The sequence below is a fragment of the Pteropus medius genome, unplaced genomic scaffold (genome assembly GCF_902729225.1).
Source record: "Pteropus medius unplaced genomic scaffold, Ma_sr-lr_union100, whole genome shotgun sequence".
In the NCBI taxonomy this organism is placed as follows: Eukaryota; Metazoa; Chordata; class Mammalia; order Chiroptera; family Pteropodidae; genus Pteropus; species Pteropus medius.
This window is the reverse complement of record NW_024349800.1, coordinates 958,931-977,712: the sequence shown is the minus strand read 5'-3', so window position 1 is coordinate 977,712 and position 18,782 is coordinate 958,931. Positions and strand designations below refer to the sequence as shown.

The following is an 18,782-nucleotide window of genomic DNA, read 5'->3' as shown; positions in this document are numbered from 1 at the left end:
TCATTTTGTTTCCATACAAACCCTATACAGCTTTCCCATTTCATCCAACCTGATTCCACATGAACCAGTGCAGTGTTCCCTGTCTTTCTATGATCATCTGCTATTATGTGCCTCCTTACTCATACTGCCCACTCCTTGTTATTTCTCAAACGTCCTGATGTGTTTCTCCCTCAGGAGCTTTGTACTTGCTGTTCCCTCTACCTAAAATTCTCTTCCAGATCTCCTCATGGATTGCCTCTTTACATCTTTGCTCAAAGGTCATCTTCTCAGAGGCCTTCTTTGAGCACCTACTGTCACTCATCCAGGCACTCTTTTTCCTTTTTATATTTTTCTATATTATTTGCCATAGTCTGACATTCTCTATATTTTCATCTGTTTATTCAAAGGTTATCTTTCCTCCATTAGAACATAGACTGAGAAATTTAAAATTTATCTCTTTTGCTTCTTGCTGCTTCCTCAGCATACATAGCAGTGCCTGTGTGTGTGTGTGTGTGTGTGTGTGTTTTCCACATATATTCCATATATATGTATATGTATAAATATACACATGTGTAATAAATTAACTAATTCAATCCACCTGATGACCTTATTAGATAAATATAATTTTCATTCTCATTTTACAAATAAAAAAATTGAGACTCATAAAAGTTAAGTAATTTGTCCAGGGTAAAAGAAATGACCATTTCTATTGTCATTGTCCATATTTCAGAGCATGATGAGTATGTGAGACAGACTTTGATTAGCAATTCTCTTTGTCTCTTTCTGGCCCTGGGACCTTGGTAAAGGTCCTGTGTAAGCCTTTGTATTTGCAACTGTAAATTTGTGGTCATTAGTATCTATTTAGAGTTTGGTGTGAACTTTTAATGAGACGATATATATATATAAAGTGTTCAGCCTCGCTATTGACACAGAATGTTCGATGATTGATATTCCAGACTCTATAACTTACACTATAATTTTTTAGCAGTCTCCAGTATTACAATGCATAGAAGTTCTATAATTCATTTGGCTAATTTCTTCTTTGTCGTAAACTACTAAAAATGAAACTACTGAGTCAAAAGTTATTCATATTCTAAATACTTGATGCATATTATATAAAATCCCATTTTTAAAGATTTTGATCAGAAAAGAACAAAGATCAGAACCAAAATAAATGAAATAGAGACTAAAAAGACAATAAAACTGATCAGTGAAAGTAAGAGGTGGTTTTTTGAAAATATAAACAAAATAGATAAACCTTTTGCTAGCTTTACTAAGAAAAAAAGAGGACTTAAATAAAATGAAAGAAGAGACATTGCAACTAATACCATAGAAATACAATGAATCAAAGCAATTACTATGAACAGTTATATGCCAACAATTTGAGCAACACAGAAGAACTGGACAAATTCCTAGAAACATACAATTACCAACACTGAATCAGGACGAAATAGAAAACTTAGGTATAATTACTAGCAAAGAGATTGAATCAATAATCAAAAACTTCACAACAAAGAAAAGTCGAGGACTAGATGGCTTTACTGGTGAATTCTACCAAATATTTAAAGAAAAATGAATAAAAATCCTCCTCAAACACCTCCGAAAATAGAAAAGGACAGAATACTTCCAAACTCATTTTATGAGGCCGGCATTACCCTGATACCAAAACCAGACAAGGACACTACAAGAAAATTACAGGCCAATCTCCCTGATGAAGATAAATGTAAAAATCCTCAACAAAATATCGGCAAACTGAATACAATAGTAATTTAAAAGGATCCCACTTTATGATTAAGTGGGATTTATTTCAGGAATGCAAGATGGTTCGACATCTGCAAATCAGTTTCATACACCACGTTAACATGTGGAAGGCAAAAATCATGTGATCATCTAAATAGATGTAGCAAAAGCATGTGACAAAATTCAGCCTTCATTCATGATAAAACCTCTCAACAAATGAGGTATAGAGGGAATTTATATCAACATAATAAAGGTCATTATGATTAGTCCACAGCTAATATCATACTCACCAGTGAAAAGCTGAGAGCTTTTTCTCTAAGATCAGGAACAAGACAAGGATTCTTATCACTCTTGCTAGTTTTATTTAATATTGAATATTATTCTAATATTGAAGCCTTAACTCAGCAATAAGCAAGAAAAAAATACAAGGCATCTAATTTGTTAAGAAGAAACTCTATTTGCTGATGACATGATACTTTATATAGAAAACCCTAAATCTCCACCAAAAAAAACTATTAGAATAAACAAATTCAGTAAATTTGCTGGATCTATAAAATCGATATACAAAAATCAGTTGCACTTCTATATACTAACAACGAACTACCATAAATAAAAATTTAAAAAAATTCATTTACAATTGCTTTAAAAAAGTTAATACCTAGGAATAAATTTAACCAAGAAAGTAGACAACTATAAGATATTGATGAAAGAAATTGAAGAATAAACAAATAAATGGAAAGGTATTCTGTACTCATGGATTGGAAGAATTAATATTGGTTAAATGTCCATACTTCCTAAAGCATTCTATAGATTCAATACAATCCTTATCAAACTTCCAATGGCATTTTTTTCACAGAAACAGAAAAAGTAATCCTAATATTTGTATGGACCATAAAAAAACCCAAATAGCCAAAGCAATCTTGAGAAAGAAAAATAAAGCTGGAGACATCATGCTTTCTGTTTTCAAATTATATTACAAAATGTCAGTAATCAAAACAGTGTGGTAATGGAATAAAAACAGACACAGAACAGAACAGAATAGAAAGCCCAGAAATAAACCAATGCATATATAGTCAATTCATTTGTGACAAAGTAACCAGGTATATGCGATAAGGAATGGACAGTCTCTTTGATAAATGGTGCTGGGAAAATAGAGATCTAGTTTTATTCTTCTGTATGTGGCTGTCCTATCTTATACTATACACAAGTCAACTCAAATTGGAATAAACACTTGAACATAAGATCTGAAACTATAAAGCATCTAGAAAAAAATAGGGGTAAGCGCCTTGACACTGGTACTGACAATGATTTTTTTTTAGATTTGACACCAAACACAAAGGTAATCTAAGCAAAAATGAACAAGTGGGACTATATCGAATTAAAAATATTCTCCATGGCAAATAAAACCATTAACTGAAAAGGAAACTTATCTAATGATAAAAATATTCATATCTTTTATAAGGGGTTAGTACCCAAAATATATAAAGAATGTATACAATCAATAGCAAAAACAAACAAAAAACAAGCACACAGATTAAAAAATGAGCAGAAGATCTAAATAGACATGATTTTTCCAAAGAAGACATACAAATGGCCAAGACGTACATGAAAAGGTATTCAATATCACTGATTAATTTAATTTGCATTTAATTAAATTAAAACGACAATGATATTACCTCATGCATGTTGGAATGGCTATTATCAAAAAGACAAGAAATAACAAGTGTTAGTGATGTGGGGGAAAGGGAACCCTTGTGCACTGTTGGTGTAATGTAAATTGGTACAGCTCCTATGGAAAACGGTGTGGATAATTCCTTTAAAAATTTAAACATAGAAATATCATATAATCCAGTAATTTCTGGAAATATATCCAAAGGAGAAAAAGTCACTATCTCAAAGAGTTATCTGTACCTTGTGTTTATTGCAGCACTTGGAAACAACACAAGTGTCCATCAATAGATGAATAGATAAAGAAAATGCTATTTAAAAAAAAATGTAATCCTGCCTTTTGCAAGAACATAGATGGATTTAAGGATATTGTGCTAAGTGGAATAAGTCTGACAGAGGAAGACAAAGATAAATTCCATGTGATTGCACCTATATGTAAAATCTAAAAACAAAACACACACAAAAACAACTCATAGAAACAGACAACAGATTGGCGTTTGTCAGAGGTCGGGGTTAGGGATTAAGTGAAGGTGGTCAAAAGCTACAAACTTTCAGTTATAAGAAAAATAATTTCTGGGAATATAATATACAGCATGATGACTATAGTTAACAATACTATATTGTATATTTGAAAGTTGCTAAGAGACTAAATCTTTTTAAAATTCTCAATGCAAAAAAAATTTGTAACCATTTGAGGTGATGGATGTTAACTGAACTGACTGGAGTAATCGTTTTACAATACACACATATATCAAATGATTATGTGTATACCATAAACTAATCAATGTTATATATCAATTATAACTCGATAAAAATGTGAAAAATGAAAATAAAAAAGAATTCAGAATAAAAAAAAGATTTGATTAGTTTGGACATCCATTCGTAGTTCATAAAAATATCCATTTTTCCATGCACTCACCGTTGTTTGCATTTTTGGATTTTTTCTTCATCTTTATTCTGAAGACTAAAAATGGCATGTGAGATTGGACATTTTTATAGATTTATTGGTAATCAATTTCAATAAATAACTTTCATAATCAATTCCTTCAGTTTAGAGGCATTATTCATCTAACAATGCCTGGTTATTCTTGATGATGTGTGTCACCTGTGTAGTCTTCAGAGACCTACTCCCTCAGCAAAACTGATCTCTTTCATTCCTTGCTGTAATCCTACTTTCTTATGGTTCTATATTGTAGCACTTTTCATAGATATTAGTTTACATGACTCTCTATACTTCTGAACTGTCTACTGAGGTTAGAGTCTGTATCTTACTACAGAAAAGATTTATTCATTCATCCCACAGAGATTTATTAAGTACAAATCACTCTTTGGAGCCTAAGGATTCAGAGAAGAACTGGACAGACCAAGTGCTTACATTCAGTGTACTAATATTTATGAGGAGATGGAGGCAAAAAGCACATACACAAAATAATGACTTACATCAGTTACTGATGGATAATGACAGGAAGCAACAGAAGGTAACTGGGGTGGAGAAAACTTTAACTTGGGTGGAGGAGAGTTAACAGACCCTTCTCATGTGAGTCTGTAAGCGGAGGTATGAATAATGGTAAGAGGCAGTATGAGAAGTTCTGGATGACAGCATCCTAGACAGATGGCACATCCTGCACAAAGATCCTGGGAGAAAATGGTCTCAGTATGCTCAGAAGAAGAAATAATATCAGCAAGACTGAAGGGAAATCAATGAGAATGAAAAGCACAAGTAATGAAGGTCAGATATATAGGAAGACACCAGATCATCTAAGACAGGGACAGCAAACTTTTTGGTAAAGGTCAAAATTATAAATATTTTTGGCTTTGCGGGCTATTCAATTTCTGCCACAACTACTCAAGTCTGCCTTTACAGACTGAAAGCAGCCATTGGCAGTATGTTAATTATTGTGCCTCTGTTCTAATAAAACTTTATAAAAACAAGCAGCTTGTTGGATTTGGCCTATGGGCCATAGTTTAGGACCTTTAAGCTAAGTCTCGCAGCTCTAAGGAAGAGTTAAAAAATTCTAATTCTGATGGTGGCAGAGAGGCAATAAGAATATCAATGAGAACTCACTGGAGGATTTTTTAAATAGGCATTATATGAACCACAGGTATTGGGATCTCTGGGCCCAGCATGTTACAGGCACTTTAAAAACAATTGTTAAATAACAGGGGCCATTCTAAAAGAAAAGGAAACTACTTTAAAACTCTCTCTCCTAGAATATCTAGCTCAGTAGTAGAGGGAAAAAAGATAGTGTCATTATGGGAACAAAAACCTCTCATATTTGCTATTTTAGTATATCAACTAACCTGGTTTTTTAGACCTGTGGGATGGGAGGCACTGGATCAAACAAAAAATGATTGGTCATAAGCCAAGCAATCAATTGGAACATAAAGCTGAATGGAAGCACACAAGATAAGTTAGAGAGACAATTTTCCATTTTAGGCACCTGAGGACCCATTGCAGAAACCAGTGCTTCCGTATCAGGCAGGCTAATTGCCAGCATCACCATTAAGGAATCATTTCCTTACATTTTCTTTTCCCAATAGCTTTAGTGGAAAACTGGGATTCTGTGGCAAAATGAAATGATAGGGCTTTTTCATCTTGCAAAGCTCTTTATGAGGATCTAAAAATGTAATGAGCTTGCTTTCCAATCATCCACATGGCTCTGAACCCTGGAATCAGATGGTGAAGTCTCCTTCTCTGACACAGGCACTCATAGAGTTCTCAGCTCATTTCCTTTGTCAGCAGTTTGCCTCTGTTTGCTGTTTATTTGCTGTTTGTGCCAGATTTTCAATATTGGAAAATCTTAGGATTTTGGCCCCATTCCCCACTGCACTGTAACCTAGTAAGATTCCTATTTAGAAACTAATATGAAAGTTTCAAGGTCTTATAAAACACTTATCTCTGTCTACCCACCCAGCAAGTATTCTGGGAAAAGGGGAATAAAAACTAGATTAAATTTTACTACACAAATTAGAAACATCTATGTGGTGATTCCTTGCCTCTCAGTTAAGTATCTTAAAAAAAAATACACAAAAAACTTCTATGCCGCAAGATCTGTAACATTAAACAATGATATGATTACTGAGTTAAAACTAAGCGCTCCATTCATCTGGTGTTTGGTACAGAACCAGGCAGCAGCCCTGGCCTCATCAACATTGCAATTTGGCCATAAAATTTCAACCTACTCACTTTGACAAGGCACTGGGAAGGTTACCAGACAAACACAATGGAATTGATAGAACTGGAAGGCAGATTTAGCCAGCCTAAATATCCGGTCTTGGATGCTAAAACCCAATCATTACAAACTGATCTGGGGCTTTGAGTTTGTTAGCCAGAATTACCCAGGTGTTAAAAATTGACTCTCTACATATAAATCAAACATCTTTGGAAACAATATTAGCTTCTTGCAAGTGATCAATCAGAAAAGTGAGATCACATCAAAGTTCAAAGTGAAGATCAGAGAGTCTGCAATACAAGAAAGAAAATGGGTCTGTTTCATTGTTAAGTTGCTTACTGACAAATATTTACTGATGACCCACTGTACCTGACCTTTGAGAACCTCAAGGAAGTGCTAATTTAGTGGCATTGACTTGTCCTTTATATTCCTTGCCACAGTGTACTCTCAACCTTGACCTAAAATTTCTCTGTTGACCATTTGTATCTCTTCTCTAATATCCTCATGTGCCTGAGACTTGAATGGGAAAGCGTAACTTTTGTTCAATCAGAGAAATTCCACACAAGCCCTTCTTGTAGTCTGTAATTGGATTATCATTTATTTAGCCTATGTACTCCCTGATGCACTGACTTCTCAATGGCTTTATGGCCAAACCCAGTCAAATCTGGAAGTCAAATGTGCTGAGCTGGGGTAGAGAGCTACCGAAGTCACAGGTTAACAAGCTGAGACATTAGAGGGTATGTAATGCCATAGTAGATGGCATGCCCCTGCATTCTCAAGATCCAAGTGCCAGTCAGCTGAGAACAGCTGTATTCATTAGGAACTGCTTACAGTTCAAAGGCCAGATACCCATTATGCTTGGACGAAACCAGAGTAGTGGCAATACACTGACAAAACCCCCAAAAAGGGAGACTGTATACAAATAGTATTTCTGGTATACAGACACTCTTCAAAACCATCTCTCATACTCATAATACATACACATACATATATATGTATGTGTGTATATATGTGTACATATATGTACATATAATATATATGTATATATACATTTTATCTATATCTATATCTAATCTATATCTATATCTATATCACTACTACTGTGTTGCAGTCTCACCCATAGGCTCTTCTCTTTACCTGGGGAGAGAGGGTATAGATTGAAGGTAGTGTTCCAAAGTCTCTTCCTACCAACAATTATACAGGTCCCATCTAACATCCTTGGGTAGGTTTGCTGGCCCCTTTACCGACAGGCAGAGAAAGGGAGTACAGCTGGTTACCAACCCTATGCAATTTTTTTCTCTGAGACTGTCTCACCCTTAGGTTGTACACCACTATGGATCTAAAAGTCTGAGTATAGAGAAAGTCCATTTAAATCATCACTGGTAACCACTGTCCGTCTTCCCAGAATAGAATTTCACATATCAGCTATAAGAGGTTCTTCACCCAACTCCTATATGTGAGGTTTTTCTCCAAACAATAGTGTCCTTCATTCAACTCTATTATGACACTATTTACCCAGAGATAGCGTCAGATTCCACAGGTTAGAGACTCAGTCCCACATGACTAACAACCCTAACTTTAGATGCCAATTGCAAGCCATTACTCATAAGCACTAAATAATTTTTCTAAAACATAAATCCAACAATGTCCCATCCCTGCCCTATAACTCATTGAAGCAATCCCTCCCAATCTCTTAACTAAAAAACAAAATCAAGTATACAGGATCCTCCAAGATTTCACCTCTACCCACTTCTTCAGAGTTAGCTTTTGTCATCCCCCTAATCCATACTATAAACTCCACTCATGGTTTCCCTTAAATACATGACTATTTTACCTTCTGCTAACACTTTTGCCTTGACCAGACAGAACTGCTTTGCTAAAGGGAGCCTATGGTGGTAGGATACAGTTCCTTACTAAGCATTTATCATGCTCTAGAGAATCTGTGAAGCACTCTCTATACTCTAATTCATTTACACAATTCTTGTTTTATTATAGATTCGATTTCTAGTTTCAGTGCAAATTGGTCAATAGGCATAAGAGAACTTAATGATTAAATTTCAGGAAAAAGAAGGAAGTGGAGAGAAAGGAAGAGTTTCTGGGCAAAGCATTTTTAAATGGTTTTATTGACATATGATTTGTTTAAAATAGAAAAAGGCCCAAAATGGAATAACTTGTGCTAAGCCCATATCACCAAACTAAGACTTAATACCTAACCTAATTACATGATTACACAGCCTCTCCCAGCAGTGTAATCTTAACCAGTTATCTAGAATTACCCAGTCAGCACTAGTAAGGTAATCTGCCTGATAGACCCCTGTTGTCCCCCAAAGGAAGGTGACCTTGCCTGAAACAATCCACTTTTTGCTAATACCTTCCTCTGTTCCAACCTCTTCTGCCTATCAAAGTCTTTCCTTTTATACAACTCTTCTTTCTATTTGCTAGATGCAATGCTTCCGGATCCATGTATCATTGAGTAAAGCTAGGAAGTTCTTTAAAATGTACGTAAATTTAGTTTTTTAACAAATTGGTATATAACGAATTATACATAAGTATGCAATTTGATCAGCTTTGATGTATGTTTACATCTGTTAAACCATCACCATAATCAAGATAGTAAACACATATACCACCCTCCAAATTTCCTTGTGCTCATCTGTAATTCTAAGCCCTTCTCTCTCATCCTCAGCCAATAACTAATCTGCTTTCTGACACCATAGATTAATTTGAATTTTAAAAAGAATTTTGTATAAATGAACTCATACAGTGAATACTCCTTTTTTATCTACATTATTTCACTCATCATAATTATTTAGAGATGTATCCTTGCTGTTGGATATATCGATAGTCCATTGTTTTTTATTGCAGAGTATTATTCCATTTCATGGATAAACTTTAATTTGTTTATCCATTTATCTGTTGGTGGGCATTGTAGGACTATCACAAATAAAGCTACCAGAAAAAAAAATCATGTGCAAGCATTTGTATGGACATATTCTTTCATTTCTCTTGGGTAAAGACATAGGAGGAATGGTTAGAGAAGTGTGGTAGGTGCGTGTTCCACATTTTAAGAACCTGACCAACTGTTTTCCAAAGTGATGGCGCCATTTTCTACATCTCACCATCAGTGTATGTGAGCTCCAGTTGTTCCATATCCTCACCAGCATCTGACATCATCGGTGTTTTAAATGTTGTGCTAGACGACTTAAAGATCTCATTTTCTCTTAAACAAACCTAAAAGTAGGGAAAATTATATCCACTGTGCAGAATCCAGAACCAAAGAGGTTAAATGACACATCCAAAATATATAATGTTCAGGTTCAGAGTGCCATAGGATGAAGGGGTGAAAGTGAGGGGGGTTGGTCGTCAGGCCAGCTTCTAGGACCAGAAAAACTGAGACCAGAAAGAAATCCTAGTTGGGCTAGTTTTATGATCTATAGTATGGGGATTGTAGGACCCCAAAGTAGTCCCCTCACTGCTCATCAACAGACTATGTTCGGTTATGATTTATGCTTTCAGAAAAGTTCTTTCTGAAAATAGGTGGTCTATTATGCTCTGAAATAAATGCCAAAGAACAGAGATTTGTTTGATTATCCTGGTACTAGTTATAAAGGTGAGGCCTGTATCCTTGTATTTGGGTCTCTTGGTGGCTAAAGTCTCAAAGTAAAAAAAAAAAAACACCTAATGGGAAAGTGTGTTCCAGGGAGAACTCCATGTGTGAGCAGATACAAAGTCTCTTGTTGAGTCTTCTCTTTTAACAGAAATTTATCTTTCTGGAGTTAATTCTCTGTTCAAACCTTCCATGGCTGGGGCCTTTTTAAAATGTAGTAAGCTATTTCCTTATTAGATCTACCTCAGTTCAGTTTTACACAGGCTCTTGGTTTTCATTTGCTGAAATAGTTATTCCAGCTACAGGAAGACGCTAAGATGATGAAGGCTCTAATTATCCTAGGTGACTGCAGCTGAAATTAGCTGATGTCTGGTAAAAGGAGAAAGGAGGACTATACCATCTCAAGCCGCTGGCTAACACCGGACATGCAAACAGCTGGTTTCAAAGGGCTGTTTGGAGAGAAGTTCAGTTATCACCAAGATCACAGAAGAAAAGAGAAAGGAGATGGTTTCATATGCTTCTGATATAAATAGGATCAGACAAAACTAAACAACAGAAACAAGATCTCAGCCACCAATATGCATGCCCATCACAGCATGGGTGCACAAATGGCCTCAGCATAACCTATATATTGGAACATTTCTCCCTACTGTGTTTAAATGCAAGGTAAAGGTTCTTATTAAGCCTTCCAGAAGGAAAAATAAGGATTTTTGTTTTAAAACACGATAGCATATGTATGTAAAAAGGTACATATTTACATATCTAGAAGTAGGTCATCAGACTGTTGACAATGATTGTCTATAGAGGAAGGGATAATAGGAGTCCTTTTTCTTTCCTCATTTAAACGCTGTTTGAAAAAAGATTAAATAGTGGACAATGTTACTTGCAAAATCAAAAAAATATATATCTGTAAGTATACCTCTATTTCAGTAAACACACACACACACACACACACACACACACAACATATCACTAAAGGAAAGATAAGGTATAGGCTATTCACAAATTCTTTTAATGTTCAATAAGTTCAAAACAGCTTTCAGACCCGCTCTTATCTTTCCTAATCCCTCAGGCTTTCTTCAAACCAGTGCCGTCTTTTGTCAATGACGATAGCTATTTAACTAGGTTTCTTTCCTCTAACTACTTCTTGCCCTTGCTCATCCTCAAGTACTATACCTGGAATTCCCATTTCAAACTACCCAGTGCTCATATTTCTCCCAGAGTTATAAAGTTCTCTTGGCTCTCCATAGCTTCAAGGAGAAAGTCTAAAAAGTTCACAATATGGCTCCACTGCTCTTCACTGCATCATTACCTTTGTTACAGAGTCCAGGTCAGTAAAACCAGAGGGGGGTGAAATTGCATCAGAGGAAAGACCAAGCATAATTCAACATATTCATAAGGGGATATTTCATCCTAAGAAAAAATATCAGGTATTTCATCTTACAAGCTATGGTATTTAAAATTAACTTGGCCTATCACTTTGAAAAGATGTGATTTTTGCCAAGAGTTAATTTGGAAATGACACATTGGGGTTCACATTGTGTCAAAATTTGCCCATAGAATGAGGTTTTATTAAATTGTATTATTACGCTCTCTCAAATTTGCATAAGTCAAACTCACTTAAATGCAATTTGTCTCCTCATTCTATGTACCATATGCTGAAAACACCACTCCCCTATTTTTTGACATATAATTTCTCACTGGCTTGCTTAGTATTCCGATAACTTCAATCCATTTGTCACATTTTCTGTGACAATTAAGTGGAGTCTCCTTCTCCGTGTGACCATCCTTCACTTTTTGTATGACAATTGTAACATGCCTCACACTAGTCAATGCTTTTCGCAGCCCCATGTTGACCATGAGTTCCTGACAGACAAGGTTAGTGTCTTCTTTACCTTTGTAGCACAGTCCTTCACAGACTACCAGGGTCATAGTAGATGTTTCACAACTGTTAATTCAATTGTTGAAAGACCAGGAGAAAATTTTAATCAAATCCAATAGCACAGAAGCATAGATTAATATACAACTCCTGAAGAGAACTAGGACAACTCCTTTCTGTACAGCATTTGGCAATTAAAAAAGGGGGGGGGGATTTGAAATCAGACAAAATAAAGACAAACCAAAGCACACCCCATTTTCTTCACTATTCTTTACTATTAAGCAGAATAATCTTAATGGAAGTCATTTATTGGCTTTCACCTAATGCAAGAAACAGTTGGGTGGGAAGAAGTACCAAAGGGTCATTTGTTGAAGCCTGATACTAAATCAGAAATGGCACATGATTGCAAACTCCTTCCAGTTCTGACTTATTGGTAGTGGCTGCCTAAATATGGTATTGATAAGAATAGAACACACCAGAGTTCAGGGAGATGGTGCCATTACCGATTAGTGATGCCTGCCTTGGGCATGGATCTGGGAATGTTTACCCATCCGGCAAATATTTCTGATCTCTGTATTAGTCCCTAAGTTGGTTTTGCTTTGTGTTCAGATTCTGAGTAGCAATCTACTACATGTGGAAGATCAAAAGTTCTGGCTTATAGTCTCAATCCCTCAAGAAATACCCCTGGGAAACACTCTCGTGTGCCTGGCCTCTTGCTATCTCTGGTCCCAGAGGCAGTGCCTTGCTCCTCGCTTTTAAGGTCTCTGACCCAAATCTTGGAGCTGACACTTCACTTAGACCTTTCTATTCTAAACTTTGTCTTTCATCCTGGAAAGTGTCTTTCTGATCTCGTGGTTCCTTGATCTCTTGACCTCTCATTTGCTTGGGATGAGAATTAACTTATTCCCAAAAGCTCAAAGTAGAAATCAAGGAAATATTTACCGGATATCTTCTGTGAATTGGGAAGGAAATGTTTAGGCAGTTTTAATAAGCATGGATGGTTTCCACTGCCATTATTCACACATGCTTGTTAAATAATCTAGAGTTCAGTGCCCCATTCTAGCCCTACTGAACCAGTTGGAGAGGGCAGACATGCCGTATTTTTTAAAACAAATTTCTCTGGGGATCATCATGGACACAATTTTGAGAACCACTGAGTTAAGGACCCTGAGCTACTTCAGAGATTGTCAACAGTAGCCCTAATTCTGTTAGCAGAATAATGCTTCGATTTAAACCAAATAATCCTATTATGTAAATGTTGTGACCACCCTGGTTCTGTTCTGATATGAGCGGAAGAATGGTCTATGGGTGCCATTATAGAAGACACAGTCTTCCTTCAAGCCACTAATCTTTTTCCAGCAAATTTTCTTCTGGCCAGCAAATGCCTCGATCCATTTTTTTCTTCTTTTCTCACTCCCTTATCAAAACAAACACATATGCACAAAGGGGAAGACCTCTGAGACCCTGTGATCACATTTCTTGTATACCAGGATCTAATTTGCCTTTGCAGGGCCAAGTCGTACAAAGCTTGTCTCCCTGCCTATGTGTACGAAATAATATACTGGCTTACTTAGAAAGTTCTCTAGACAATTGGCTAAATATCTCTGGATAAACATAGCGCCTATAGGGTTTCTCAGATTTTAGCAGGGTAGACTGTATTCTTCCTACCTGAAGCATGATTCCTTTCTAGGCTGCATGCAAAACTCTCTCTCTATATATACCCACAATCCAAGACTTTGTTTTTCATGGAAAACAATCTAGTTCCCCAACATATCATACCAATATGAAACAATGAACTTTCACCACACCTCACCAGACCAGCTAATGCCTACTATGCTATCCCTCTACCTTTTACAATATTACCTTGAATCATTATGATCACTTGAACATAATTCTTAAAACCAGGAATTGTTCTCTCATGGCTAAAGCTTACCTCTTCTCTCCCTGGCCAACTTGCAAGATCCTAAAAGTCACAGGATTAGCCATGATAAAACAAGATAGCAGTAATCTCCTGCATCCTCTTTAACAACAGCAAAAATAAACTTCATGGGAGTTGATGTTTTGCAAGAAATAAGACATATTCCTCTTTCTTTCTGCTGTGCTTATGAACTCAATCGATGAGAAATTTCATGAAGCTATCACTAGTATAATCAAAATGAATTAAATTTCCTGAAACAGTAAATAGTTATCACTGAGTTTGCTGCCTAATCTTTTTTTTTTTCTGTTACAGTGGATTTTTTCCATTTGAAATACTTAAATTGTTACATCTAAACTAAAATGGAAGGGCTTTAATTCTATATGTTGCTAGCTTGGCAAGAATGCCTTTTGCTATGACCTCTTTGTTGCATTAGACAATTTGCCACCTTCCACAATTTAAATTCCAAGGTTTCATGTATATAAAATATTTTTAATTGATCTCTCATGCTCCTCTAGTCATATGCCTATCATTAGGGTGTGTGCATTTTCATATACAATCCACTGTTCTCATTTGGCAATTCAGTATCTTTGTGCCAATCTACTGTGCAAAATACCATAACACACTGAGAGTATATAAGAAGGAATATGTTCCTTCTAAACTCTGGGTTAAAAGCAGACTGCTCGAAGACAGCTTAATTTTTCTTGTAGTCCAGTGCTACTAGTATGACGTCACCTAGAACGACTAGAATCAGTGAATTCAATTCCTAAAAACTTGTATATCATTTCAGGTTTTTAATGACTTAATTATACCCCTGAACTTACTGAAAAAAATCCATAGTCATGACTAAAAATGGATAGAAATGGCAAATAAAATGGTAGAGACATATGTTGTCAAATATGTGACCCAAAAAAGCTCATCTACAAAACTGCAATTATTCCTCCATTTTATATTCCTCGAGAATAAATTTATAAGAAAAGGATTTAATGTTTTTTAACCTGTTTCACAGGGAATTGTGTTTGTTTTAATAACAAAATAATTATAACTTCCATAGGCCTTGATGATACACATCATGATGCCCATAAAAAGTTCAATGGTTATCAAGTTACCAGCATACATTTGGAGATTTTTCTTTTTCCTTCTATTGCATTTCACTACCCTAACTCATATTTTACTATTCCCTTGGCTCAGAGGTGGATAGAAGCAAGAAAATGAAATTCAAGTTGGTTTCACAGACGGTAAACATACATTATGAATGTGAAACATACTGTTAGAAACATATTATGCTCATTGAGCATATATTTTAGAAGAACGTCCTTCAAGACACTTTATGGCTAAAATCATAATCTGGAACCATTCACTCTTCTTGGCTTTAGAATTCTGTGTGATTTCATGAAATATTCACTTTTAAAAAAAATACGGTCTAAACTTATAGCTTCTGAATTAAACAATATAGGTAAAAGGCATCTTTTTAGTTGGAAAATCAGCCAAATGTCATTAATCCTTTACCTGATTAAACAGAGAACAGCAGTTATAATAAAATACCTAAGTCCTAGAACAATAGATTTGTAAATTTGTAGACATTCCTATCTCAATCCCTGTTTTCCTCATTTAGGGAACGAAGTCCCTGCATGTTTAAGAGACTTCTCAAAGTATCATGGAATCAGACTAGACCCCCAACATCCTAATTCTAATCCAACTATAACCATGCTTTCTCCTACAGAGTGTTCCAATTAGGACTCTTAAGTCTCAGTTCTGCCTTCAGCTGCAGTGACATATCAGAGCTGCCTTCATCAAGTGAAGTACACATGTTATTAACATCAATATATTAAGTCTGACCAATTTTCACATACACGAAACTATAGCCAGATGGGGTAGGTGTAGAAGTCAGATGTGTACAAATCACGATTAGAATCAACATGTTAGGGTTGCCACATTTGCGTGCATGTCAAATTTACAGCCAGACATACATTAATCGGATTAAGAATAAACACACTAGGGCTGCCAAATACAGATTAAAAAAAAAAAAGAAGCTTATAATTATATGTGCACTAACCATATCTTGGATCAACTTATTAGGGCACACTAATTTTGAAAACTAAGCCATTTCATGGCTTGATGACACTTGTTCTACCATCTATACATACATACATACATATACATACATACATATATAATATGTATATTATTTGCTGGAAAGTTGAGTCTCTGGTATCACTCTAAATCACTCAATGTGATTAATGTACCTAAGAACAAATTTTTTTCTGAATGTATCTCCATAAAGAGGCACATGACGATATATACATACATATACACACACATGCAATTTGGCAACTCTAATATGTTGTATAGCTCACATACTAGGTCCACTCCAAAGTGACGACCTAGACAGCCACTAAAAAGAAAAAGAGAGGCTAGTAATGATCTTATCCTGGAGCATAAGGAACTGTAGCCCTCTTCTGCCATTCCAAGGATATATGTGTGTAAATAGAGAAAGTGGAGAATAAATGAATAGAAAGGTTTAATTTATGCAAATTACATAGTTTCATATTGGAAAATCACTTGCTACATTGAATAATTTTATAAATTAACTTGACAAGGCTATCTCTGGTTGGTTTTCAGTGGAATGAATGAAGCAAAGTTCACTACAGGTTTGAGACTTTTGTAGCATTGATGCCTATTAATTTAGGATTTCCCTACTCTTGGAGATACCATTCTACATATGTAAAACCTTTTGCGCTATACAATATTTACAAAAATGAACACATATTTGAAATTCATGGTGTGGTGTGCATTTTCACTTACCTTTTCCGCTGACTGAGCGGTGCCAAAAAATATTGGAATGAAGGCAAGCCATACTATACATGTCGTGTACATAGTGAATCCAATGGGCTTGGCTTCATTAAAATTCTCTGGGACACCCCGAGTCTTGATGGCATAAACAGTACATGTGACCATGAGAAGAATGCTATATCCCAAGGAGCAAATGATTTGGAGGTCTGTAATGTCACATTTAAGAACTCCCCTGGCCTGCTCAGGGTTCATTGTCTTATGTTCATCATAGTCTACGATGATGTTGGGTGGGTCGATGCCAAACCAAATGAAAACACCTAGAAGCTGAACTGATATTAAAATGGAAGTGATTGCCAGCTGTGATGTTGGGCTTATGAGTCTGGGAGCTGTCACTGATTTCTTGCCCTGCTCAAATATGCGATAAATCCGATTGGTTTTTGTCAAGAGGGCTGCATAACTGATGCACATCCCCAAGCCCAAGAAAACTCTCCGGAAAGAACATACTGCCACATCAGGTTTGGCTATCATCAGGAAAGTGATGATGTAGCAAAGAAAGATGCCCGTCAACAGAACATAGCTGAGTTCCCTCCCAGATGCCCGGACTATGGGCGTGTCATTGTATCGGATGAAAGTGGCCATGACAAAGATGGTGGCGATAATCCCCAACATTGCTAGAAATACAGGGATGACGGCCCAGGGGGAATGCCACTCCAGTTTGATGATGGGGATATCCTGGCAGCCAGTCCGGTTTTCATTGGGCCGTTGGTCATAGGGGCAATGCTGGCACGTCATCTCATCAAACTGGTACTGGTAGCCGTCGCAAGGCTCACACGTCCAGCAGCAAAGAGTGCCCTTCTGTAACTTCTTTCTTTGGCCAGGGTTGCATGGCAGTGTACACACTGAGGGAGGGATCTCTCGGACTCCTTTACCCCATTGCATGTCCTCAATCTGCAGCGTGGGAAATAAGAAGGTGCAACAGGCACATCATTCAAGAGAAAAGGAAAAGCACAATAACAACAAACAGTAATAATAGCAGGATTTGACACCTGATGAGATTATGTAACTTACCCCCAGTAATTAGGAGCTACAACCAAGATTTGACTCCCTACTATTTCACTGCAGCATCCTTACTCTTCAATACTATAGAATATGTTCCAAATGTGCCTGATTCTAAGAATTCCCTGTGGCAACTCTTTTTTTTTTTTTTTTGTCTTTTTCCTGTCGCAACTCTTGAAAATACAAATTCCTTGTCTCTACTCTAGACCTCCCATATAAGAATATTCTGAGAAAGAGCCTTTAGATCTTTATTTTTAACAAGTGCCCAAAGGATTCTTATGATTAGATAAATACTGACATGTTCTCTATTGCCTTCTCCAGAATAAGTGTAAATGTCCCAGACCAAGTTAAACACAAACAAAAAGCTTAAGTAATCTAAAAAGTTACATTTGTCTCCTTTATTAGGTATTTTTTAAAAAATTGTTTTAAAGTTATTTTGGATGACATTGCAGTATTCACCTTCCCTAAAATTCTGTAGGCATCACTGCCATTTTCATTGAGAAATTTTGGAGCAAGGTGAACCTATCCTATTATTTATCACACAGGAGTGATAAGGTTCATTACCGAAGACTTAGACTATAGTAGAGTATATCTTAAAAGATCAGGAAGCATTTGATAAGAAAAAAATGCTGTCTGGAAACCTTACAAGATTGGCTACAAATCTATTTGGAGATGACATTTAACTAAAACACTATGTCATCTTAGGGGAGGATGAAAGTGTATTTGCTTAATTCAAATATTGATTTTCTTGAAGAGAATTCATAACCAACAATGTTCTGAGAAATAATGGCATTAGAAACAAAACACTTTATTACTGAGCTGAAATAACATCTTTGCCAGCACAGCATGTATTCTTAATTTTTCCTGATATCAGTTCTTCAGATCTCCTTTCTATGTGCTTCCTGTGAGATGGAACTTATACTAAGAAGCTCCAGGGGTTGCACGCATGACTCATGTGTAGCCAATTTGAAT

At 36.1% G+C, this 18,782-nt stretch overlaps 1 protein-coding gene across 5 annotated transcripts in view; it reads right to left on the bottom strand.

Annotated features, from left to right (window-relative positions):
* Positions 1 to 17,930, bottom strand: part of GRM7 (glutamate metabotropic receptor 7) — a 158,744-nt gene extending 140,814 nt beyond the window's left edge. For all 5 annotated transcript variants that reach the window (XR_005658152.1, XM_039886602.1, XM_039886604.1 and 2 more), the window contains exon 1: positions 16,767 to 17,930. Coding sequence is in view for 4 of the 5 variants with exons in the window: in XM_039886602.1 (XP_039742536.1) it covers positions 16,767 to 17,693 (927 nt within the window). In the remaining variant the exon portion in view is untranslated. The remainder of the gene's footprint in view (positions 1 to 16,766) is intronic.
* Between the last annotated feature and the right edge of the window lie 852 nt (positions 17,931 to 18,782).